The 27,911-nt window shown below is 37.9% G+C and overlaps 1 protein-coding gene across 2 annotated transcripts; it reads right to left on the reverse strand.

Annotated features, from left to right (window-relative positions):
- Positions 1-398: 398 nt before the first annotated feature.
- EIF2AK2 (eukaryotic translation initiation factor 2 alpha kinase 2) lies at positions 399-27,855 on the reverse strand. Of its 2 annotated transcripts, none has more exons than XM_063078168.1 (17): positions 27,711-27,855; positions 21,829-21,963; positions 21,292-21,412; positions 19,658-19,806; positions 18,592-18,718; positions 18,039-18,118; positions 17,683-17,776; positions 16,858-16,892; positions 15,647-15,709; positions 13,907-14,029; positions 10,830-10,988; positions 9,076-9,256; positions 5,780-5,908; positions 1,888-1,989; positions 869-922; positions 651-788; positions 399-532 (listed from the first exon to the last, which is right to left on the reverse strand). In XM_063078168.1, the coding sequence occupies exons 2-16, from the start codon at positions 21,945-21,947 to the stop codon at positions 666-668; spliced, it is 1,659 nt and encodes a 552-aa protein (XP_062934238.1). In that variant the 5' UTR covers positions 21,948-21,963; positions 27,711-27,855; the 3' UTR covers positions 399-532; positions 651-665. The 2 variants fall into 2 exon arrangements, with proteins under 2 accessions (XP_062934238.1, XP_062934237.1); XM_063078167.1 differs by having other exon boundaries at positions 21,292-21,415.
- Between the last annotated feature and the right edge of the window lie 56 nt (positions 27,856-27,911).

The raw sequence follows: 27,911 nt of genomic DNA on the forward strand, positions 1-27,911 counted from the left end.
TGGTAGTTCGTTGCTGTAAAGTTTACACTAACCTTCAGGGTCTTCTAAGATGCAATCCAAACTATTTTACAGCATTCCCTACAGCAATTAAGGGCAACAAACTAGCATACCCAATGTTCCTCAAATATATCTTTTCCAGAACTCATGCCATCCCCCTTGCCCAGATTGCCTGCATGATCTCCTCTCTACTCATCAAAATCCCTCATGTTCTTAGAAGGCTCCCTGGAATGTCACTTCTAAGCCCTCTGCTCAGTAGAAAGTGATCTCATCTCGCCCCTTCAGATAGACTATTTTCTGTTCTTAGCTATTGCCCTGCAGCACAGTTATCTTTTCTTTAAAGCATGTGTTAATAATAGACACAAAAATGTATTTAAGATAAAAAGAATAACTATGAAGCAAACACTAGTGAACTCAACAATTGGTATAAAGAAGATGATTTGAGAGCTTTTTGCCATCTTCAGAATAAAGAGATGAGCCAGGACGAAGTCAAATGTAAGAATGTTCTTGAAGTAAAAAAAAGATGATGACATTTCTACAAATGCAGTAAAAAATTAAGGAGAAAAAAATCAAAATAAAAGGTAAATACCTATTAATATTTCCTAGCAGACTTTAGATAATTAAAGGAAAATCATATATCAGAAGAAGGATACTTCTTCAGAAGGGCCCTAATACGTGTTTCGTTGCTTTATCTCTAAAACGTTCTTCCACTCAGTTAAGGTCTTCAGTATTTTAGATGTGTTAGGTCGTTCCTTGGGATTTTCTGAAAGTAATTTCTGTATAAGAGCTTCCTGTAGAGAGAGAGTAAGAATCATTACTAAGAAATAAAACATTGAAATAAATAAAATTCTGATTATTTTCAAGCGCTTACTTCTTTTTCATCAAACAGATTTGAGAAGATGCCTTTCCTTAGATCTTTGAAGATCTGAAATAAAACATATATATATATATATATATATATATATATATATATATATATACTTATTAGAAAATTATTTATTTGGGAGGAAAAACAAGCTTAGAAAGAACTAAAGGAAGAAAATACCCTACATCTAGAATATTTCTAGATCCTTGGGAAAGTCTCCTTAGCCAAGAAGCAAGCAGGATTCCCTCTCCCTCACCCTACCCCCAATCTAACAACCATCCTTAAAATTACGATGTGTTGAAGTGTTGAGTGCATCATATTCATTATCTCCCCTCATCCTTTTTGGAACCCATTATGATAGGTAATTTCATTACCCCTGTTCTACAGAGTATAATGCTGTCAATTCCAGGTGAGTTCCCTTTCCTGAGCTTCAGAGGATTATATCCAATTGCTTACTGCCTTTAGTGGCTCCCCCGCTGCCTACACAAGAAACTCCATATTCTTTTCCTCAGTTGAGCCCCAGCCTGTCTTTCCAGTCCCATAAGCTGCCTCTTCCTTGTAACTTATATACTCCAATAAAACGACTGCCTGCTGTTAAATCTACAACACATTCTACCATCTCCATGCCGGTATCACCTTCTTTCTATTTTGGACTATTAGAACCCAACTGATCTTTCAGAGCCCAGCTCACATGTCTCCATAAAACTTAAATCCCAATAGCTGGAGAGATCTTCCTCCTAGCTGCTTCCACACACTTTATGCCTTCTCCTAAAACACTTACAGCATTCTCTTACATTCTCTTCCCTTTTAGAAAATAAGTGTCTTGAGAAAAAATCTTGTTGATTTTTATAACTTAGCACACTGTCTTATACAAAGCCGTCGATCAAAATTTTACTGACTGACTCCAATAGGGGTCTTAGGAAGTGCACACACCTTCCGAAGATGATCAAAGTTTTTGGTCCTTAACAAAATGGTTGCCAAAACTTGAAAGAGAGAAAATTCATATTTCATTTGAGACTATTTACCTTCTTTCTTTCCGAAACAGTGGGACATATGTGAAGAAGTTCAGCAAGAATTAGCCCCAAAGCATAGATATCCACTTCCTTTCCATATTCTTGTGAACAAATCTGAAGAGATCAAAATATATTTTTCTTTGTTACTTACTGAAATAAATATCCATGCCTTCTGAAGCCAAAAAAATTATTTGACCAAAATATCTTATATCACTCAATAATGTCTGCTTGTTAGAAGGATCTTTGGAGTCTGACTGTCCAGTTTCAAATTTCTACCACTGAATAGCTGAATCATCTGTGTACACTAACCATCAACATGGGAATAATCTCAACTATAAAATGGGATAATCATAGTATTAACCTCAGAGTTTGATTGTGGGGTTAGATGAGACATATCAGGTAAAGCAGTTAAAATAGTGCCCAGTAGTGACTTGCATGGAAATGTTTATAACATATTTATTCACAATATTTTATAACTAGAAATGATCCAGATGTCCATCAACAAGAAAATAAACAAACATATTGTGGTATGTTCATACAATGGAATATTATTGATCCTTAAAAAGAAGGAAATTCTGGCAGATGCTGCAACATGGATATTATGCTAAATGAAATAAACTGGTCACAAAAGGACAAATACTACATAATTCCACTTTTCGGGGCTGTGGGGAGATGCAAATGGGGAGTAATGGGTACAGAGTTTCAGTTTTGCAAAATGAAAAGATTTCTGTGGACGTATGGTAGTAATGGTAGCATAACAGTGTGAATGTACTTAATGCCACTGAGCTAGAGACTTAAAAATGGTTAAAATGGTAAATTTTACCACAATTAAAAAGAAATATATTTTTAAAAATCAATAAATTCACTAATAACCAATTAGATACAAGTAATCCTCTTTTAACAGCAAAACACTAAACATATTCAGGGGAAAGCTTTAAAAATATAAACAGAGCTGGGAGCTGGTCAATTAGCTCAGTTGGTTAGAGCGTGGTGCTGAGAACACCAAGGTCCAGGGTTTGATCCCCCTACCAGCCAGCAAAAAAAAAAAAAAAAAAAAAAAAAAAAAAAAATATATATATATATATAAACGATCTTCATAAAGAAAAAAATTTTTTTCAAAACTGCCACCAACATGTCATGTGAACGAGAAATAAACCCTTAACGTTTTGTATTCCACTAGGAAACCGGGGCTCATCTGTTACCATAGCATAGGCTGGCAAAAGCTAACTGATGGAGGACTTCAATAAGTGGGAGAAATATACCAATTTCCTGGAGAAGTCTCAGATACATGAAGATATCAATTCTCCTCATCTCCTCATCTGAATCCTCAAATTTAACGCAATTGCTATCAAAACCTCAACACCAGTTATGGAACATGGCAAGCTGATTCTAGAGTTCATTTGGAATCATAAATGTGAATAGCTAAGAGCAGTTTAAAATTGAAGAATAATATGGGAGGTCCTGCTGCTCAAATACTAAAGCCTACTTTAGAATGCTACAATAATTAAAACAGTATAATATTGAAGAGAAAAATATAAAGTAAATCAATGGAACAGAACAGTTCAGAAACAGATCCACGAGTACATGGGAATTTCATATATGACAAAATAGTATTTTTTATTGTGGTAAACTATACATAACATAAATTTACCATTTTAACATGTACAGTTCAGTGGTATAAATACCTTTACAATGTTATGTAACCATCACTAGTATCTATTTCTAGAGCTTTTCATCCTCCCAAACAGAAACTGTCCCCATTAAACAATAATTTCCCATTCCTCCCTCCTTCCAGGTAACCTCTGTTTTACTTTCTGTCTCTATGAATTTTCCTTAAAATAATATTTAAAATCATGAACTATTTGATACATGGTAATGGAGCAATTGTATAGTCACATGGGGAAAATCAAGTTATATCCATTCCTCATACCTATACAAAAATTAATTCAAATTAGACTAAAGTATTAGTAAAAACACAAAATATTTTTATAATCTAAAATACTTACATAAAAAAGTATTGATAAATATGACGACTTAAAAGCTTTTGTGCAAAAGAGAAATACCACATAGTCTCACTCATATGTGGAAGCTAAAAAAGTTGATCATACAGAAGTAGAGAGAATAGTGGTTACTAGAGACTAGGAAGGGGAGAGGGGAGGAAGGGTAGGGAGAGGGTGGTCAATGTATATAAAATTGTAGAGACACAGGAAAAAAAAGATCTAGTGTTCTATAGCAATACAGGGAAATTGCAGTCATCAACAAGTTACTATAAAACTTCAGTTAATTGAGAGGATTTTGAATGTTCCCAATATGAAGAGGTAGCAAATGTTTGAGGTGATGGATATACTAAATACCTGGATATGATCATCGTGCACTGTATAAATGTTCCCAAATATCACACTGAACTCCATAACTATGTACATTTATCATGGATCAATTAAGAAAAAATAAATTAAAAAGGGAAAAGAGAAAAGAAATAGAGAATAGAATAGTGGTTACAAGAAGACGGGAAGGGAAGTGGGGCTGTGGGACTGGGGAGAGGTTGGTAAGTTGGTACAAAGTTACACAGTGACAGTTAGATGGGAGAATAAGTTCTGGTGCTCTAGGGTGACAACAGCTAATAATATTGTATCGTATATTTCAAGATAGCCAGAAAAGGGGATCTTGCATGTTATAACCACAAAGAAATGATAAATGTTTAGGTGATAGACATGCTAACTATTTCTGACAGGATCTATACAATATATGGATATATTGAAACAACAAATGGTACCCCACAAAAATGTACTATTAAATAAATAAATTTTAAAAATAAATAAATAAATAAAAGTTTCTGTGCCACAAATGGAATCATAAACCAAGCAGTAACAATCAAGGAGAAAAATTTTGCAATACAGTTAACAGATACAGAATCAATACTCAAAATATGTACAGATTCCTTACAAATACATTAGGGAAAAAACTTAATTATGAAAAATGGAGAAAGGATGGATAGGAATAGAGAATTTGCAGAAAAATATATAAGTAAATAAATGAAAAGAAGGTGTGTCTTAGTAAAATCTGGAAAATGCAAACTAACATGGCAAGATATTCCTCATTTACCACACTGGCCCAAACAGAAGACTATAGTACCCTGGTTTGATTGAAAGTGTGAGGAAGCAGCTTTCTCATACACTTTGGTGGGAGAGTTTTATTAGAATCACTTATTTTGAATGACAATTTGGCAGGATTTATCAAGTTTGAAATGTACTTGTCATTCAATCATTTCACCTCAAGGAATCTGCCATAGATTATCATAGAAATATTTGTTCTTGGACCCAAAGATAAGGAGGAAGACATATAACATGTCTGTAAATGTACAAAGTTGGAAACGATCTAAATAAATACCCTTCAAAAAGGAAATAGATCAATTATAGTATCTCTACACTTTGGAATACAATAAAACTGTTAAAAAGAATGTGGCAGAGGGCTGACTGGTTTGCTCAGCTGGTCACAGCACAGTGCTGATAACACCAGGGTCAAGGGTTCAGATCCCCGTACTGGCTACCCTCCCTCCCCCCCCAAAAAAAGTGGCAGATCTATTTGTACTGATATGGAAAGATTATGATATATCATTAAGTGAAAAAAAAATCAAGTCACAAAATAATATTATAGAATACTATACAAAAAATGTTTGCATGCATGCACGTGTGTGTATTTCTGCTCGCTGTTATAACTCACAGAAAATGATGTAAAAGGATAAAGAACAAACTCTGATGAGAAGAGTAGGGATGGAGAGGGAGGTTAAGGGGAATTTTCAATTTTTATTCTATACACTTCTGTTTTAATTTTATAAGTGTTTACTATTTTTATAATTTTAAAAATAAAAGAAGTAAAGTATAGACAGAAAGGAAAGGGGCTTTACCTGTTCTGGGCTCATGTATAGCAAAGTTCCTTTATTACTTGTCCGCTTTTCACTATTGTTAAGAGATGTTACAAGTCCAAAGTCTCCAATCTTTATGTGTTTTGTATCTACTAAAAATATATTACTTGGCTGTGGAAAAAAAAAATTTAATTTATATGTTCCAATTTGACAGACTGTTATCACATGCCTGAGTCATATTATCAATGGCTGTTTTTATTTACTTGTAAGACTTTTACTCTTACACAAGGTAGCCCAAATCAGAAAATTTAATATCTCAGGTCTTTTAAAATACCAACAGAAGAAAGTAAGGACTTTTTAGCTGACCACAGAGGTGGCTTTGGGTATAGCTATCTTCAAATACCTGAAAAGCTGTCAAAGTGAAAGGTAAATTCACTCTTCATGGTTCAAGTGGATGGATCCATGGCTAGAGGGTGGAAATGAGCAAAAGATTTGCTTTTATATATCCTGATATACTAATCATATGGGCCAAAGAATGAGAGTTGGAGAGTTCCCCATTCCAGGATGGGGCTGGACATTCACTTGAGGAAATGTCCTGAATATGAGTCCAGGATCTGATGGGGATTGAAGTAGACACCCTTAAGATCCACCCCCAATTTTGAGATTCTTTGAATGGGTCCATGCCCCATAATACCACAGAACATACTGAGCAGAATTTCTCCTGGGGCTACCTTTTATGTCAATTTCTCCAGGCCTCTGACAACTTCTTAACAAACATATTCCCTCCACCTTGAAAACATACCAAGTTAACTGGAAACTGATAACTAGCACTGAAATATTTTTCCATGCAATTCTTTAAGCAAATTAAAAAAAAAAAAAAAAAAGAAAGAAAGAAAAAGAACAGAGTGGTCATTCCTTTTCCACAGTTTTGTAGAAGCTACTGACCAATACTCTAATGACCATGAAAACAGGAAGGTTGTTGATGAGGAAATTAATATTTTGCCATTGTTAAAAAGGCTAAACTTTCAATACAATGTTGGGCTATCCACACACAGAGCCTAAGAGATAACACTTATGAGAGAATCTAGTAAAGGAATTTCAGAGGGAAGAGACCATAAGCCCAGAGAAGGCCGAAAGAGAAGCCAGCCTGAAAAGGCCACGCAGAAATGAGCAGTTAGATTAGAATTCAATTAACAGTTAGGTTGGAACCTAATGCCAATAATACAGACAGAGGCTATAGATGTGTGTTGAGTGGGTATGGGAGAAAATGTTCTTATGCTATGTTCAAGTTTTGACGTAGGAACATGTTGGGTTTGCAAGTGAAACTGCTAGTCCCGTGCAAGGCTACCCCCTGACTCTGAGAGCAGGAGGTTGAATTTATGATGCTGTCTAAATATCTAAGCTGGATGGGACTACCTAGTAAAATATCAGATAGCTTTTTATAGTTCATTAAAGAGAAAAAGAAAAACAATAATGCCACATTTTGTCTGACCAGTTATGGTAAGATTAGACAAAATGTAAGGCTGTACAGCATGAAAGAGGGATACAAACTTTACATAGGAAGCACCAGAACAAGGGCTGATGCTCAGGCCAAGGCTGACCAAAGAGCCTGGGCCTGTTAGGTGACTGGACCTTCTACAGAGAAGCAGCCTCAGGTAGTCAGCCCTCGCTCCAGAAAGCCTTATGGTCCCTCATCAGCACCTGTGGTCTAGTTCTTAAGATTCTGACAGGAAGCAGTAAACACTGGTGGACTTCGTATAAGAGGGGCTGTGTTGGTAAAGACCATTCTTTGGCAAAACCACCACAGCTGGTACTTCGCAAAGCAACCAGAGAAGTGTACACCTTCCTTTGCATCTCCTCTCAGATGAGAGAAAGCAGCAACTGTAGCAGTGGGAGCTAGAAAAGTTGCAGAAGACGAAAGAAGACTCAGTACTGAAGAATGACCTTTGAGCAACTGCAGCCAGAGCAAACATTCTCTGCAAATAGACACAAGAAAAGATCAGTCCACAGGGCACAGGGCACAGACAGTGTGGGATACAGGAGAGAGTTGACAGAAGAATAGGTAGGCACTAGTCAGAATTTCACTAATTCATTCTAAGGAGTGCCAGGAACTTAATACCTGAACTTTTGTATTTATTGGCAAATTATTGCTCGAGGGGTCTTCAAAAAGTTCATGGAAAGATTCATATTATCTTTTAATTATATTTTTCTACGAACTTTTGGAAGTACCCTCATACATAAATAATTGTGTTTAATTTCGTATTTAACTATATGTATGATTTATTTCAAAGTGAAGGTATAGCCACTCTAAATTTATCCTTTTGAACACAGTCCCAATAATGTCCCAACTTCAAAGAACACCTTCAGATACTATTAAAGAGAGACATTGGAACCAGGCAGACTCAAATGCCAAAACATCAGACATCCAGTCCCTGGACAGAGCAAGGAAGCAATACTTTTTAAGGGCCAGTAATTCCTATATAGGTTCAACAAACAACTATGGGTGCTGATTTTTTTCAAGGAACTTTTTCACTTCATTTTTCATTCCTGGCTGTTTTAGACAGGTGGGGTAAACAGATAGCCAAGATCCAGATTGGATCTTCTACCTACAATAGGCAAAGGCAGACCCAGAGTGATTAGGAAAGGATAAATACAGCAACTGGGACCAAAGGGACAGGCAGAGAGTGTTCCACAAGAGGAGAACATGAGCGAAGGCTCAGGTAGGATTTAGCATGGTTAGTTAGTGGTGGGGAGAAGGCAAATCATGGGGAATAAAGTATGGAGGAGAGACTGTGAAAAGCCATTCTGTCTCTCTTCTTCATTCATTTTGATGAGGAGGAAGAATGGGAAAATTGCTTGTCCAGACTACAAAAGCCAGAAGAAAATGAAAATACTAAAGGAAGATACATGCCCCAAGCTTTAGATCATTGCACTTTTCCAATCACTGGGCTGAATTATCTAAACCAAGAAAATACTAGACTCTGGACCCAGTAGCTGTGACCGCCCTCAAGAGTAATGACTGAGAGATTAGAGAAGCATGTTCCCAAAGACACAGCCGACAAAGAGTCCCTTGCCTCTCAAACAAGCCTGAGTAGCAGCAGAGGCAGGGACAGAGCAGCCAGTTGGCTGTACCAGCCACAATAATTACTTGGATGGAAGTATTCAGTATATGAAATCTATTTGTGTTTACAATTGGGGTATGACCCATTATAACCTCAGAGGATCAGATATTATTTTCTCATGACTATGAATCAATCACAGTTTTAAAACTAGAGAAGGTAGATTTTTTAAATTACTAAATTATATTTATCAGCTAACAAAGTACATTGTCCACTTACCTTAAGGTCTCTATGAATTAACTGCTTGGAATGTATATAATCCACTCCTGTTGTTATTTGCTCAAACAATTCCAAAGTCAAAGCTTTTTCTGGTTTATTGTCTCTTCTTTCATTAATCCATTGCTCCAATGTCCCTTTATCACAGAATTCCATTTGGATGAAAAGGCACTGAGTCTTTGGTCTGGATATAAAATTCACAGTATGGTAAAAGTAGCAATAAAAATAAATTTATAAAGAATCAATTTTTTAAAAAATTATACCTTATCTTCTTAAGAACTCCCAAACATATCTCAAAACAGAAATCTAAATATAATAAATGTGAATCAAAATATAATAAACAATTTTTTATTTAAATAGAAAGTATCCACATGTCCAGAGCTTTATATGTTTAGCTAATTTATAAATTATGAGCCTGCCTTTTTTTTTTTTTTTTTTTTGGTGGCTGGCTGGTACTGAACCCTTGAACCTGCCTGTTGTTTAATGCTGAGGATCCCTGATCGCCTTTGCCAATGGATAGGAATAGAAGTATTAGTACAATGGAGTTGCAGAAAATCAAATTTCATTACTATATAAAGTAATTTTAAGCATTTTAAGTCACCATCGATCTACTGAGCATCTATTTTGTGAAAGGCACAAAACAGGAACTTGGAGATGAGAAAATGAGTAAGACACTATCCTTGCTGTTATAGAGCTTATAGTCTAATAGGAGAGAGGTAAAGGAAAAACCTAAAACAATAGTACAAGGATAGGTACACTAGCAGAGGTGCCAACAAATTGCTGTGAGCTGTAAATTAGAGGATTAATTTTGCTAATCATGTTTTACTTTTTTTTTCTGAACCAAGTTGGCTTCAATATTAATTTATAGTCCTTGTATATATGTTGGCTAGAAAATAGGAAGATGAAGCTAAGAATTTGCTGAAAGCTGAATCCTGAAATTAATGATAAAGTTATCAAAAGCATGGGGTGGAGATGGGACTGGAGGCGGGAGATGATAAATGAATAGTCCCCAAGTGGCCTCAGGACTTCAGTGAGAGGACTGTCTCCAAGAAAGGCTGGGTGACTTTCAAAGGCAGACACCAGCTCTTTAGACTCTCCAGTCCTTTGGAAGTGGCTTAACTGAGACAAAATGTGAGAGATGCAAGGTGGGGGTGTCCTTAAATCCCTTAGGTTTTAATGTTATTTTCAGTGCTCATCAACCCAGTGAAAATAAAACTAAAAGCATGAGCTGTGATGAGACACCCCCACCTTGCCTCTCTCACGTTTTGTCTCAGTTAAGTTTCAGTTTACTACAAGTTGTGTAGATGCTTTCCAAAGAAACCCTTTGACTGCACCACACCATCACAGGCCTAAAGGAAGGACAGAAAAGTGTTGGCAGCTGAAGAGGGAGCCCCCAGATGCAGCATCTGTATGTTAAAACTTGCTTCACACAAGGCTGCATTTACAGCCTGTACTGGAGCCGGGGCACATGAGCAAGGCCGTACACTAAACAATGGAATCAGTAAAGCTTAACCTGAGATTTTGAAAACAGCTGAAGATGTGGAAAAGGTTTTAATAGCAAATTTGGAGCAAGGAGAGGAGCAAGGAAATGACGGTTCATTGACTCCCTACTGGCAGAATGGAGAGAGAACAGTGTCTCCTAGAGGTGGTTGTGATTATTAAATATGGTCATTAATGGCCTTAACCAATGGCCTACACATTGTAAATGACAGTTTTCTTCCGTCTTATTATTGCTATGAGAATTTCTTTTTAGTTACCTTAACTTTTTTCTGCTGTTCTCAGGATTAGCATCACTATTCTCAGTATCATCATCACTGTACTCAGGATCATAATCAACTCCATCCCAACAAGCATGATAATGAACAATATTCACGTGATTAAGTTCTGCCAATGCTTGTACTTCACGCTCTACCTTCCTAGTGAAAAGGAACAGGGAACATGAAAGTGTCAGTGTACATCCCTGATAATAACCACAAAACACCACAAGTAAAAGAAGACGGCTGTCTCCATTCCCTTATCAAACAGTTGCTATGGTTCCCACACTGAATTTTAGAATGGAATCCAGGAGAACTCAAAAGGAAAAAGTGAACATACAGGAAAAAAACATACCTGTTCTCACTCTCAACATAAAAGAAAAAGCAGTGACTTAACTCCAAATATCAGACAATTTAAAAATCATTTGTAGTAGTCTTTGAAATGCTAGTGATGCAATTTTTTATAGCTAAATCATACATTATGTTTTGTTTAGACTTGCGTTAAAATCTTTGGATTTCACAAGCAAACCCCGTTTGGGCAGCAAGGGTAGGTAACCCAAAAAACATGAAGAACTTAATTTGGAATTTTCAATATGTGGCAAAAACACACAAAGAGGATAATTCATGCAGAGAAACTGAGACTTCACGGCATACTGTGGGAACTTTATACGGATGTGTTGTCAAGAGCTTAGACAATTCCATGCTAAATGGAGTAAATAAATTTGAGATTTCAAAGATGAGGAAGAATAAGCAAACATTTTACAATTTTATTTTTTAGCTAAAAAAGCTGTATAACTATATGTCATAGAATCTGTAAAAATATATTACTGATACTTCAACATCCTAAAACAATCAGTTATTATTTTGGATTATTTCTTATAGCCTTTCTTCATACCCATTTTTATATATTTGTAGTTATAGTATATAATTTTTATCCTATTTTCTCATATACCATGTTATCTTCACAGTTTTTCTTGTTGTAACACAATCTCTATAAACATCATTTATAAACTTTTTAATGTAAGGTTTCAAAAACATAAAAAATAGAGCAAGTAAGTATAATGAATCTCTACATAGCCCTCACCCAAATGAAACAGTTATTGACTCCCGGCCAATCTTGTTTCATTTATCCTCTTACCTACTTTCTCATTCTCCCCTGGATTATTCTGAAACAACTTCCAGCATCATATCATTTCATGTGTAAATATTTCAGTATATAACCCTCATTTTTAATGGCTGCAAAATAGCCATTGATCAGGGGAGAAAAATAAACATTTAATCAATTCTTTATTGCTGGATATTTTGTTTGTTCTAATTTTCACTGCTATAAATGACACTGATTTGTATCTTTTATATGGTCATAATTTAGGTAATATTCTTAGAACAGGTTCTTAGATAGGAAATCCTTGGGTTAAAGCATATAAACATTTAAAAAAAATTTTTTTTTGTCTGGCCCATACCATATGAACATTTTTATGGTTCTTGATTAATATTTCCAAGTGTGTGTGTGTGTGTGTGTGTGTGTGTGTGTGTATGTGTATTTTAAAGATGACCGGTAAGGGGATCTTAACCCTTGACTTGGTGTTGTCAGCACCACGCTCTCCCAAGTGAGCTAACCAGCCATGCCTATATAAGGATCCGAACCCATGGCCTTGGTGTTATCAGCACCGCACTCTCCCAAGTGAGCCACGGGCTAGCCCTTCCAAGTGCAAGATATGTACCTTCATCAATATTATTACCATTTTTTAAAAAACTGCTATCTAATGGAAGGAACAACAGTACCTCATTTCTGTTAAATAAAACAAGAAGTCAAAAGCCTTGTCTGGATGCCGAGTAGGTATGAAGATATTTCAAATGCAAGGCATTGCTCATGGGACAGGAAGTAGGTTTGTTTGTCTGAGATGAAGAGCACCAAGGACTCCTTGCCAGCTTTCCTGTGCTCATGTAATTTCACTTTGCCCAGATCTCTTTTCCATAGTCCTTGAGGGACCAGTCTGGCCCAGTTACACATATTAACAATTGCCAGACAACAACAAGCAAGACTGGTGAACTGGTGAACATTTGATTTGAGACCTCCTTCCTGAATGTTTTCCTTTCTGTAGGAGTTCAGCTATCCAGTAGGAGAGAAACAATGGGTGATAGTAGGAATGCAGGGGATTGGCATTCCAAAGGATGAGTTCTAAATCTCCATCGTGTTACACAGTAGATTATGTCCAAAGATAGCTATCATCATTTCCTTCCCTTCCCATACAGGCATCCACTCCTCAAATTAAGAGGTAGAGTCTATTTGCCCTCCCCTTGAATCCAAGCTAACTTTAGTGACTTGTTTAACCAATATAATCTGGTGGAACTGACATTCTAGAACTTCCAAGACTAGGTCAAAAGAAGCCTTGACACTCCCTCCTGGTCTCTTGGACAACTTGTTCTGGGAGCAATACTTCTTGAAATCTGGCCAGTAAGGTGTGAGAAGCCCCAGCCACATAAAGAGGTCATGTGGAGGTGTTGTGGTTGACAATTCCAGCTGAATTTCCAGCTCACAGCCAGCATCAACTGCTAGCCAGATGACTACTGACTGCAAATGTCTGGGAGACCTCAAGTGAGATGAGCAAAATAATCCACAGGACCATAACAGATAACAATCAATTGCTGTTTTTAAGCCACTGCATTTTGGAGCAGTGTAATTATGCAATAACAGACAACCAGAACAATTATCTTAGCTAAAACTAGATTCTATCTTACACAAATCAGTTCGCATCTTTGGACCTCATTCTCCTCATCTGCAAAATATGGAAATTAAACTAGAAAATCTCAAAGGTCCCCTTAAACCAAATGATTTCATAACTTCAGTTTTCAGGATAGCCTCAAAAGGATGATCAATGGTATATTCGTTTGTTACTGAAATAACCACAGTAAAGCAAGATCATTTCAGAGTAAGCCAAGCTCCCCTTGGTAGAATGAAATGTTTAAGGAGGACCAGAAAGAAGTAAATGATACACTAAAAAAGAAGAGAGAAACATGAAAAAGAATAGTGCAGGTTCAACACAACTTCTCATTCAAAAAAATAAACATTTGCTACTTACTTGTTATTATATTTAACACGTTTAATAACGTAAGTCTTTCCATCAATTCGATGTTTTGCTTTGAAAACTTGGCCAAATCCACCTGTACCAATTAGTTTTATTTCTTCAAAATTTTTGGCAAACCTTAAAGATAAATACCCCAGTTATTCTGAAGTTCGGTGTTTGCCTCCTTCCTTCTCCCCATCCCCTTTCCCTTTAATGTCACTGGTGAAATGGACGTATAACAAACATGATTCTCTCCGAATAAGAAAGGTCCACATTGCAGAAACTCTTGACTTAGAAAGGGCAGACCTTCCCCACCCTCCTCCCATGGAGAGTCCAACATAACAGATCAGCCCTGAGAGTCAGTCATCTCCTCGCTGTATAAAAGCCATGTAAAGAATCCTATTGCCAAGTATAAAACTTTAGAAAGAATCACCATGCTGTGTTCCACAGCTACCACCAAGCTATTATAAGAGAAACGGGCATATGTCCGAGCCCGCCTACATTTATAACCTACCTGGTTTTCTTCTCTCCCTCAGGCTCCACATTCTATCATTAAGACCTGTCAATTCTACTTCCAAAACATATCACTGGTATCCGCCCACTTTTCTCCTCCTCCAACATCTTCACACCAGTCTATACTTCCATCAGGCTACTGACACCCCACTTCCTCTCCTGCCCCTGCTGCAATCCATGATCCACAGAGCAACCAGAGTGATGAAAACTTCGTCCAATTATGTCTCTCTATTGCCAAAACCCTCCAGTAGCCTACCTTTGCATTCAGCAAAAAACGGAAAGCCCTTAAATGGCCTACGAGGTGCCCCATGACATGGCCCCTGCCTGCCTCTCCACCCGCATCTCATGGCACTGTGCTCTTGCTCACTGCACTCCAAGCACATGCCTTCTGTCTGCTTCTCAAACACTCACATCACCTCCATCTTCATCTGCCCACAGGCTCGTCCTTTCACAGTACAAACACAGAGTCTCCACATCTCTCTGTCCTAACTCACCCTTCAGACCTCCCCACAAAGGTGACCTCGGAGAAGCCTTGCCTCACCCCTCCTGTTTCCATTTCTCACCATGCCATTGCTTTTCCTTCAGAGCTCTGGCCATACTTTATAATTACAGACTTTTCACATAATTGTTTATTTAATGTTGGTCATCCCCACAAAACTCCATGAGAGCAGGAACTGTTTCTATCTGTTCCTACTATCAAACCCAATGCCCAGCACAGTGCCAGGTGTATATTAGGTTCTTAATAAATATGTGTGGATTTTTAAAAAAAACTTATATTCAATGTCCCCCTGTGCAAACAGGCCTCCTTTGATTCAGATATTTCATTTAAACCCAAGCATGTCATCTAGGGCAGAGGAACCCTTTTTTCAAGTGTAGTCTGGTATAGAGCTAGAAAACGGAAAACAGATTCAAGTGGGTGTATTCTGATTCCCGCAGGAATACTTGTTTTTGGAAAATCACTGGTTTACAGGACCATTTGCTTTCAATACTTAAAATTTCCATAAGATGTCAGAGAAATCCACATTAAGCATCACAGAGGTTGACGTTTACCACATTCCATTTGCATTAGTCTAAATCTTACTTCTCCAAGAGATAATGATCCTTTGTGAACCTGATTGTGCTAAAACAATTAAACTGATCACGTGGAAATATAACTCAACCTTATAACAGGCCCTTAAAAAGCTTCCCGTCAAATGCATAAACATATCTTTAAATAAATTCTATTTCACAGTTCCATCTTACCTGTAGTCCACAGTATACTTGTTTTCTATTAACTCAGGAGGGTCAAATCTAGGTGCCAATTTTCTAAAAATTAAGAGAAGAATGTAAAACCCAAATAAGACTGAAATCAAGTACAACTCATTTAGACTAGGTTTTATACCTGGCACTATGCTTTTTACATTTCAAGCCAACTATTAGAATAACAGGGTAGCAAGTGCTAACCTTTTCCTTTATAAAATTATACACTCATAGTTCTCCTCTGTCCTCTAATCATTTTTCATCCCTTTCCTGGTTCCTTTTTTCACCTTAAAATATTCACTGTTGGTGTGCCACCAGCCTTTCCTTTTCCTTCTCCAGATTCTCCAGAAGTATGTCTCCTTGCACCCGTGTTAATCCTGGCTGTTCCTGCTCACCAGTGATAAGCTACCTGCAACTGGAAGTTCAAACACCACATAAAACTAATCTTCCCCCTAAGCACCATCAATGCCATGATTCCTGTCTGTGTCCCATCCAAAATGGAACAATCTTCACATCCTTTCTCCTTTACCTCTTCTTTACCCTCTCGACCAGCCACTGTAAGTATTCCTGTAGTTGTGTCCTCCTCTCTTCCTTTACAGTCTTTCTCGTGATTCTCCTCATTCTGCCCCAATGCTGCAACAACCGTGGCTGAAGTCCTAATCATCTCATATGTAGACCTCACTTCTCTCCATCCAAACATCCACATCAGGAGTCATCTTTCCTTAACACATCTATCTCCTGTTCAGATAACGGCTCCTGCTGCCCTCTCACCCACATTTCTGACTGTGTTTACATCCTTGCTTTTCTCTTCAGTTCAAGAAACCAATTCACCATAATTTACACTACATTTGATCTTTTTTTAACCCGAGTTATTACAATATTTTTACCCTACCTTCTTGTCTGCAGAGTAATTGCACTTCTCTTGCAAAGACCTCTCCAAGCCCACTTCCTCATCCAAAATAATGCCCTTAACTAATTACTCTAGCAATATCCCCGCAGGGCTTTATGTGTAGTGTGCACATATATGCAAAGATTTCTCTACACATTTGAAATGATTTGTTTGCAGATTTCAAGTTTTCAGCTTCTTCTGAAATTCTTCTCAAATAAGGAGTACAGTACTCTACAAATACTGAACACTTAATAAATAAGGCTGATAAACTAAGTCTGAAATAAAACTTCAGCTCAAAATATGTTCAATATATAATGAGACTCACCTTTTAACCTTCTTTTGATTGTCTCCAAGACCATTCTATAACAAAAGAAAATGAGGATTAGGTTCAGATCACTATATCAATCACTTTGCTTTCTCTTGCTATCCTTCCTCCCATACATGTAGCTGTACACATTTCTTAGCGTAAACTTTGTGTACAAGATTAACACTCTTCAGTGTTGGTGCTCTCATCAAGCCCTGTGCCAAAACTTATTATTTGTAAGACTTAAATTTGCCAATCTGATGGCTTTGAAATGGTATCTAATTGTTTTGATTTGCATTTTCCTGATTCCTAGTAAAGCATCTTTTCATGTTTGTTGCCCATTTGGGTATCTCTTCCCTGAACTGTCTGTCTGTTCAGGTACTTTGTACTTTTTTCTATTCAGTTGTTTGTCTTTTTCTTACTGATTTGTAGTTTTTTATAAACAGAATAGTTTTGTAACACTAATCATCACCATAAGAATTATCTAATTTTTAAGTTTAGTTTTTATTTTGTTTACTTCTGATTTTTTAAAACAGAAGCAAAACTTCATTAATGAACCTTTAAATATTGTCCAGTTGATGGAAGAGAAAAGGAAGATCATAGGAATGTATAAAAATATGAGGGTGAGTAGGGAAAGATGGGAGTGAAGTGTGGAAGAATTTTGCATGTGAGGAATGGGGGTTAATAAAGAAAACTAGAGAGTCAAAAGGCTGCTAAATGTTATTTAGTTAAGAGCACATGAGATAAAAACATAAAAATTATGGTGGAATACTAGAGGTCATTTTTAAATGAGGAAACACACACAAAAATGAGATTAAGTAGGAAACTTAGAGACTAACGGTATACCACAGATAATGAAGAATCGTTTAAACCATCACTGCTAGGATCTGTTTTTGAAGCATTTGCTGAGAAGTCATTTTCAAATGATGATTCAGAAGCACTAGAAGAAAAGAAAATAACTATTTCATGAATTCTATTTTTTTTTTTTTTTTGCAGCTGACTAGTAAGGGGATCTGAATCGTTGACCTTAGTGTTATAACACCGTGCTCTAACCAACTGAGCAACCAGCCAGCCTGAATTCTGTGTTTTCATCAGTACTTTCTATCTCTAAATTCTCCTTAAACATTAAATATTTTCATAAAAATTTCTTTCAGGCAGCAATTTGAGTATGTTAAATATCACAGTTCTTTGTCCATACTTACCATGTGCTTGTCACTGAAGAGTTGCTTTCTAAGTCAGCAAACTCAATAGTAAAAGAACCAGAGGATACTGGGTCAATTTTCTGAAAGAAAGAGCAGCCCTTAGTAGGTTTAAATACAAGTAAATTACTTCTCTACAGTGACTCAGTCTCTGTGTACTAAGTGCCACATTTATTTCCCTGCATTTACTAAGTCCACAACCATAAACAATTACAAAATTAATACATTTTCTATGAATGTCTGATCTGGGTTTAAAAAAAAACCCTGAATTGCCAATAGAACTTTCATCCCTCTGGGGCCTCATAGACCCACAGCTTATTGACGGAACACAGAACGAAGGAATCATCTTGTGATTGGCTGTCTGGGCATTATGTAAACAGTCTAATCTCAAATCAACTTCAGAGGGAATTTTAGAATATAAGAATGAAATCCAGGGCAAGCCTGTTGGCTCACTTGGCTAGAGCATAGTGCTGATAATACCAAGATCAAGGGTTCGGATCCCTATACTGTCCAGCTCTCCCATTCCAAAAGAATTAAATCCAAAGGCAATACATACCTTTGGGATTTCTTGTGATTGTAACTGAAGAAATGCAAGTCTAGCAGCCACTTGTTTTGCTTCCTGTTTAGTAGAACCTGTACCAACACCATATTCTTTCTGCCCAATTTTGCATTTACAGTGAAATCTAGGAGAAATAATGGAGAGTATTTATCCAAATATCAAAAATACAGTAAATCTAACTTATGATTTGGAAAATATTACATATTAATTACGGAGCTTTACCCAAAGAATTCACTTTTGACTATTTCATTCCAATGAATACTATCACCTGTTCCTCTTCCTTGTTCTGGCATAAAAGCCATCAGAGTAAAAAGTAAATAGCTGAGTCACTTCATAGGTAAGTATCCAAAAGTGCTGGTTTGGACTATTCGCCATTTAGATTTTTTTCCTTCTCCTTTATTTACCTGGTTGGTTGTAGTTCAGAAACAGTCTCCTTCATACTCCTTTGCTTTCTGCTTCTTCCAGTTCCAATCTGTTCTTTATCCTCACTTTCACAAGTCTTAGCTCACTGGTGATATTCTCAGTAACTCTCACATTCTAGTTCCTTTCCCTCTTTGTATCTGTCAAATCCTGCTCTCTTCACAGTCTAGAGCTAAAACCCATTCCTTCTGATACATGGTATTGTTCCATTTAATCAAACTGGAAGGACAAACACCTGGACAAAGAGCTCCCTAATCTGGTAACGGAGAAGAGTCATTCTGTACGTGTGGGAGAGCAGTTTTCACATAGCCCCTGCCATCGTGACCTCAGGGATGGGAAGATCTCTGCATCCCTCAAGCAGGGGCACCCTATACTCTCTTAGGTGTCCGACAGGTTAAACGATCCAGATACACTTCAGAAATAAAGGATTACCCAAATGTGATCAATTATGGTATATGGATCTCATAGCTTCAGCAAATAAGCATTCTAATTAAAAGATGTCCAACTGCTTGTGTCGTATAAAACCTCCCATGCAGAATGTAAAAAAAAAGGACAAATATTTCTGGAATATTAGACCTGGAAATAAGCCCACTTTATTGCTTAGGTACAATGAAACAGAAGCAAAAGCCAAACTACACCTCACCTTTCACGCCCAAACTCCCTCAATTGACTCTGTTCGTAATTTACATGTAGATTCGACTTCTGGGCAAACCTATTGACAAGGCCTATGTAATTCCCACGGAATTGTCCTTCTGAAGTATCTGTTGTCGTCGATGACAAAAAACCAACTGCCTACAAAAAAAAAAATTTTTGTCGAATATAAATGACAACAAAGATTTAACGTTTTATCTTATTTTTCTAATAAAATTACTAAATGAGCAGTTTGAAAGACAACTTAGATGTTATGTATTTCCCGATTATATTACCTTGAGTAAAAGATACCTCCCTCCACTAGAAAAAATCCACAAGGATGAATTTTGATGATAGGAAAGAAATCATCCATTTTCCTCTTACAGTTTCATAAAGAAAAACCAAACACCTTAGTCCATTTTATTGTTTTTCCAAGCAAAGTACTATAACACTTTCTAGCTTGCTGTACATTTTCTAAATCTCAAAAAGTAATTGATATTAAAGTAAAGCTATATCCTGGATTACAACTCAAAGGAAAAGATGACTATAATAGCATTATTTCTACCATTGTTATCTATACCTTCTTTTTTTCTTGATCTGACAAATCTGGTCCAAAGTTCTTCTACTTTATTAATCTTGTCAAAGAACTAGTTTTTGGTTTTATTGATCATTTTTATGTTTCTTTGTTTCTATTATATAAATTTCTGTCATTGTTATTATTTTCTTTTGCTTTTTTGGGTGGAGGGTATTCTAATTTTTTTTTCTAACTTCTTGACTCAGTTTTCTAGCTCAATAATAATTTATGCGTTTGTAATTTTGCTTGATTTTCTTTTCAGTTTTGATTAGAAAGGTGACATCTTCAAGTAAGATTTTTCAGGAAAGTATTTTGAAAGCTAAATTTTTCCAAAATTTTCAATATCTAAGACTTATCCTCTGTTGTCTCACATGTAAATGACTTCATGTCTCGTTTTACAACCGTTGCTCCACTATCTCCTGGTTTTTAATGCTTCTTTAAACTGCATGAAAGCTTTTTTCATTTTTACATTTTACCTGTTTTCCTTCTGCCTGGATGCTTGTAGAAGTCTTCTTCATTCTGGGAGCTCAGTACTTTCACAAGAATCAATGTTGTTCTGGGTGGTTCTGTATTTTCCTATGTCTATTGAGTTGTTTTAATCTGTGGTCAGGTCTTTATTTCATGAGCATTTTCTGCTGAAATCTCTTCAGATAGTTTTTTCTGTCCTATTTATCTGTTCTCATCTTCAGTGAAACCAATTCCACTCTGTCCTCCATACACATTATTCGCTCTGCAATCACTTCCTCCTAATTTTCCTTTTCCATATACTTCCTCAACTTGGTGGAGGAGACTCCTCCCAAAACATGTCTCACCTTTCCATATTTGTTCAACTTTAGAGTATTTAGCTGCTGCTCTAAATCAGTATTATCCACCTTTGCCCACTATTTCCTAGGCGTACCTCTCACTCAGGGTTCTACAGTTATGGAGATGGGGAAAAAAGACTGAACTAAACTTTCGAATGTAAAGGAACTTGCGAATGGCTTTACTCTGTATGTAGGTATTTTCTCACAGAGAAATACAAAATAGGTTTTGCAAATTCCTTTTTACTGGGCAAAAAAAAGGCAACCACTCACCTTTTTTTCTTTAGCGAGTATCTCAATGGCTAATTTGGCTGCAGCATTTCTTGCTCCCTTCTTTGTTCTACCTTCGGCTTCTGGAAATACTCTCTCATCTATTATAACTTGAAATTTAAACCTGCTTACAAAGAGAATATTCACAAAATATTACAACTTATGCATCATCGAAGGACAAACGCTGCAATCACCACTGCCTCCTACGAGGGTTTGAGAAATAAATTTATATGTAATTTATAATATATAAATATTATATAATTTCTATATTAAATTCTATATTAAATTCAATATAGAATTTAAGCAGTCACCACAAAGAGCAAAACAGCATATCTTCTTGAAGGACAGAAGGGCTTCTGTCCTCTTTTTCTTTCAAGTCATCTGTGGTTACCACTTTATACCAAGAGGACTCCCATGAAACTCTTTGGCAACTTTGCTATGGGGTTAAAGTTTTGACCTCAAAATTGTGCCAGAGTTGCCATTCCCTTGGTTTACATTTGTAGGGACATACCCCCCCTTTTTTTTTAAATAGCAACTTACCTTTCCTTACATAGAGGTTCTTCCACAGGCAATTCACGATACGTAAGTGCTACATTATGTATCTGACGGTATTTATTAAGTTCTTCCAAGTAAAAACCTCGTGGAAGATCATTGGCCATTTCTTCTTCCAGTAACCTACAAATAAAGAAATGTACTCACAGAACATATTTAATCTGATTTTCCCAAGCCAGTTTAGAAGACAAAAGTGGGTGCGGAGACTGCTGTTGCAGGGAACTCTAAGCATTTTCTAATTGTTAAGCTCTCCCTTTTCCACTTGAGAAACTGTTTTAGAAACTCTATGCTCCACTGTAGACTCTGCCCCCTGCCACTTACCCTCCTTGCTTCCTGGTCCCACCCTCTAGGAGATAACAGCAGTCTCACACGCCCCAGGGGCCAGAGGCAAATTAGGCTCCTAAAGTGACCAACGGACTGTGTTCCACAATCAGTCAATCCAAATTAGCAGGACGGCATCCCTCATTTACATAAGAGGGTCTGAATGGGAACCTGGGAGGGAAAAGAGTGGGAATTTAGGCTATATAAGGGGGTCTTTTCCTTTGTTCTGGGAGACACTGGTTTAGGAGTTCTTGCTCCCCAGTGTTTTCCTTGCTTGCAAGCAAAAAGAGGCACTGTGACACTGAACAAAGAGCTGCAACACTAAAATAAAGAGCTATGAAACTACAACCCTGACGCTGGTCTTGGATTCCTCTGTGCATTCGCCCCACAACATTGCATTATATGGCTCATCTCAGCCACACATAAATTCAGCGAAAACTTTCTTTCAAAACCTTTCTTTCTCTCTCATGAACTGTACAATCAAGCTAATTTCTCCAAAATTTTCTACTTTCAAAACTCAACTGGCCAAAGAAAGAAGAGTCCCTTCTCTTTAACTCTGCTGTCTGCTTCTACTAAGTGTCAAGTAAGAGTCTGCCCACCTGCTTGAGAAGGTAAAAAGACTGCAGGAGTAGAATTGGAATTTTTTATATTGAGAAGAAAAAGGTATATACAGTTAAAAAAAAAAAAGGTATGTATAGAAAAAAATATATATAGTAAGTGAAATTTATGAATCCACGATGGACTTAGCTATATTTAGATTCCCCTATGAAAACTGCAGAATCCCCCACCCCTGAAATTTGCAGAAATCAATTTTAGGACAGTGGGTAAATTAAGACCCCAGTCTACAAAACTCACTGGACCAAGACAGTAGCAATGATTTATATTATAAACTAAATGCAAAGCATATAGAATCTAAATTTAAAAGACAATACTATAAAATCCTTAGAAGAAAACATAAGGGTAAATGTTCATGACCTTGGATTTGGTGATGGAACCTTAGATATGACAGCAAAAGTACAAGCAATGAAAGAAAAAAGATAAATTGGGCTTTACCCACATTAAAAACTTGTGTATCAAAGGACACTATGAAGAAAATGAAAAGACAATCTACAGAGTGGAATATTTATAAGTCATGTATCTGATAAGGGTCTAATATCCAGAATATATAAAGAGCTCCTACAATTCAACAACAAAAAGACAAACAACCCAATTAAAAAATAGGTAAAAAAAAAACTGAACAGACATTTCTCTGAACAAGATATACAGTTGGCCAATAAGCATCTAAAAAAATGTTCAACGTCATTAGTCATAAGAGAAATACAAATCTAAATCACAACTAAACAATCCAAATCACAACTTTACACCCACTAGAATGGCAATAATAATAATAATCAGAAAATAAAGGTATTGGTGAGGATATGGAGAAACTGGAACCCTCATACGTTGCTGATGAAAATGTAAAACAGTGCAGCTGCTATGAAAAAACGGTTTTGTGGTTCCTTGAAAAGTTAAGTTCAGAATTACTATACAACCCAGCAATTCCAATCCTAGGTATTTCAAAGAATTGAAAAACAGGTTTTGAAACAAATATCTATACAGGAACATTCATAGCAGCAATGTTCACAGTGGCTAAAAAGTGGAAAGAAACCAAACGTTCATCAACTGATAAATGGGAAATGAACCATCAAATAGCCACACAATGGAATATTATTCAGACACAAAAAGAAATAAAGCAATGTCACATACTACAACATGAATCAGCCTCAAAAACATTATGCTATATGAAAAAAGCCAGACATAAAAAGTCAGATATTGTATGATTCCATTTACATGAAACATCCAGAATAGGTAAATCCATAGAAACAGAAAGCAGACCCTGGTAACCTCTTATGTCTTGCAGGAAAGCTCTTCGGATTTTATTTCTTCCATGGCCACTCTTCCTAACACTCCTTAATCTTTGGTGCCTCTAAATGCTGGAGTGGTCCAAAGATCCTATTCTTTTCACTCTATAGTTTCTCCTTAAGGTGGCTACTTTCATGTCTGTGCTTCCAATGATCATCTGCATGTCATTAACTCTAAAATTTACGTATCTCTTATGACCCTCTGAGTTTGAGATCTCTCTATTCAACATCTTCACTTGAACATCTCGAATGAACTTTAAACTCAAAATATTCAAAACTGCATTTATGATCTTCTCCCAAGCTGGTTTGGGGTTTCCTTTCTCAGAAAACGACTCCACTATCCACCCAGTTAGAAAGCCATGAATTTGGGAGGTATCCTTTCCCAAATTCCTCTCTCTACCTTCTAATCCATAACCAAGTCTGTCAACAAAATGCTTCTGCTTCTCATTGATGTCTACAGCCGCCATCCTGATTCAAGCTGCCACCACCTCACTCCTGGACTGCTGCAAGAATCTCGGAAACAATTCCTACGATTCCTTCAATTCCTTCTTTACCCTGTAGCCATCATGATCTTTCTTTTTTTCACCTTTTAAAATTATGATAAAATATACACAACATAAAATTTATCCTTTTAACCATTTTCAATGTACAATTCAGTGGCATTAAGTTCTTTCACCACCATCCACATCCAGAACTCTTTTCATCTTCCCAGACAGAAAGTCTATTTCCATTAAGCAATAATTCCCCATTTCCCCCTCTTCTCAGTCTCTGATAACCTCTATTCCACTTTCTGTCTCTATGAATTTGCCTATTCTAGGTACTCATATAGGCGGAATCATACAATATTGGTCCTTTCTTGTCTGGTTATTTCTCTTAGCATATGATGTTGTAGTATGTGTCAGGATTTCCTTCCTTTATAAGGCTGAATAATATTACATTGTATGTATATACTGTATTTTGTTTATCCATTCATTTGTTGATGGACACGGGTTATTTCAGCCTTTTGGCTATTGTGAATAATGCTGCTATGAACATCGGTGTGTAAATATCTGCTTAAGTCCCTACTCTCAAATCTTTTGGGTATATATCTGGAAGTGGAGGTGAATCATATGGTAATCCTATGTTTAACTTTTTGAGGAACCACCAAATTGTTTTCTACAGTGGCTATACCACTTTACATTTCCACCAGCAATGCACAAAGATTCCAATTACTCCACATCATCACCAACACTTGTTATACTTGTAATTGTTATTATTTTTTTTTAATAATAGCTGTATTGTGATTCTTTTAAAACATCAGTGCAATCATGCAGCCTCCCAAGCCATGGAAACTGTTCTTATCAAGGCTACCGATGGCATCTCCATCACTAAATCCAGTAGTCGGCTCTCAAGTAGTCCTTGTCTACTTGACCGATAACCAGCATTTGATATAGTTGCTCATCTCCTTCTCTTTCCTCTCCCTTTCTTATCTTGGACTTCACCCACTCTCCTGGTTTTCTTCCTTTCTCATGAGCTATACCTTCTCTGTCTCCTCTCCTGGTTTCTCTTCCTTTCTTCTAAATATTGTAGTGTTCCGGGGCCCAACCCTTAGGCCTCCTTTTCTCTACTTACACCTCCAGGTTTGTGGCTTTAAATTGCACCTACACAATGATGGTTCTCAAAAGTATGCCTCAACCATTGGCTCTTTCCTGAACTTTGAGCTGCCTCTGTCCAGCCCACTTCCTCCTGAGATGCCCTTGATTCTGCCTCTTCTGCTGCCTTTGCCTGGTCAACTCCTACTTCCTACAGAACTCAGATCAAAATCCCAGACATTCTTTCACAGACTCTTTCATACCCATTGTCTCCTTTAATACAATTGTTTATTTAACTGACTGTCTTCCAAAATAGACCATGAATTACAAGAGCGAAGGGACCAGGCTTATCGTAGGGGCTCAATAATGAATGAATAAATGAATACCAGAATATCTCTATGACTTGTCAGTTGCTTTTATCCAAGCTTGGAATGCAATATCTGCATTCTCTATCTACCGGGAAATCTCCACTCATCCATCAGTATCAACATAACCTCCTGTGATGCTGGAGGGGCAGCTAGTACCCCCTCCATGGGCCTGCTACTCTCCCTTACTCAACCCGCATCACAGCCCTGACTGCTTTTAAAACTAATCAGTGAGCTCTTTGGGGAGCAGGTTTTAGGTCTTACTCATTCACCTAAAAGAAATCTCCACTATAATCACTAACAAATGGTATTTGTCCATGGCCAGAAATTACTTGGCTGTGCCTCCAGTCCCTTCCAGCAGACAATGGGACCCCTGAGGGCTGACCCTCCCTCAAGGCCTGTGCAATGCTTCAAATATAACATGCATTCAACTAGAATCTGATTAATAAACGAATAAACTACACCTTGAGTGTTTTGGATCTTCAGTTCAAATAAGCAAACTGAAGAACAAGAGCAAAATCTGCCCAAGATTCTAAGTTCCTAAGTGACAGCAGAGAGTGTATCTTTTAGCTTCCATCTGGCGAGGCATTTTTGGTACCAAAGGAAACATGGGCAATGAGAAGTCTCATTGCTCTGGAATTCAAAAGAGAATTTATGAATTACCATTTAATAAATATTTAATGAGCACCTATTACGTACTAGGGTCTCGGGTTATACCAGTGAACAAAACCCTGCTCTTGTGAACCTACTAGTGGAGGAACACAAACCCATAAAAAAGTAAGTCACAGGGTGATAAGTACTATGTGGAAAACGAGTAGGCAAAGGGGGACATCAAGGGGAGGGTGGGGTTTCTTTTATATTCTTTTATATTCTTTATATTTTATATTCTTTTATATTATTTATATTTTATATTCTTTTAATATTCTTTTATATTAAGGGGAGAGCAGATTGTTCAAGGAAGGCTGCTCTGATTAGCTGGCACTGGAAGAAGTGTAGGGTAAAGCAAGGGATTTGCCCATGCAAGTATCTGGGGGAAGAATTTTCCGGGAAGGAGAAACAGGCAGTGCAAAGCCTAGCGGCTGGAGGGTGCGTGGCCGGTGCTCCAAATTGCAAGGAATTCCGTGTCGCCAGACTGCTGGTCGCAGGGGAATTGTGGGATTCTGATGAGACTGGAAGCTACAGGAGAGGTCTGCGCAGGGGAGTGTCCAGTTCTGACTTAAAGAAATACTGGGCTGCTGAGGTTTGTAGGAGTGTTAGCGGGGTGGGGGTGGGGAGACTGAGTCGGGAGGGAGCCGAGGCCGAGCGGCTGGGAAACCATTGCAACTCTCCAGGTAAAAGATTTTTAGCAAGGGGTTATTTAGCCAGTCTTTGGGTATTTCAGGCGCCCGTATTTCCCACCTGTCTGTCAAGCCACTGGACCCACCCGTTTTCCACGAGAGCCCCCGGGCCCCAACCACTGCCTGGGAGACATCTGTTTCTTGCTCTGATAAAAATTCTTTGCAGGAAGAAAAAGGCTTTCAGTTCCCACTGCGTTCCTCGATCCCAGATCCGAAGGGCCCCGCGCCCGGACAGCCTCGGACAGCGCCCCCGGTGCGGGCCGGCCGGGGCCGGGGCCTCCGATCCGCGTCCGCGTCCGGGGCTGGGGAGTGGGATCGGCGCGCCCCCCGCGGCCCGGCCCGGCGCCCCCCGCCCAGTGCCCCGGCCCCGCTTACCCCGCGCGCTGGGTCCGCCGAAGCCCGGCCGCGTCTGGTCGGTTACTCTCGGTTTCGTTTTCCCAGCCGACCCCGCCTACGGCCGCCCGGCCCCTCCACGCACGAGCCCGCGCCGGCTCCGGAGCGCTCGCGGGCGGCACTGCGGGGCGGGCTCCGCACCCGAGCGCGGTCCCTGCGGCGACCTGCACCCCCTGCAGGGAT

This window comes from Cynocephalus volans, chromosome 14 (assembly GCF_027409185.1).
Source record: "Cynocephalus volans isolate mCynVol1 chromosome 14, mCynVol1.pri, whole genome shotgun sequence".
NCBI classification, from domain to species: Eukaryota; Metazoa; Chordata; class Mammalia; order Dermoptera; family Cynocephalidae; genus Cynocephalus; species Cynocephalus volans.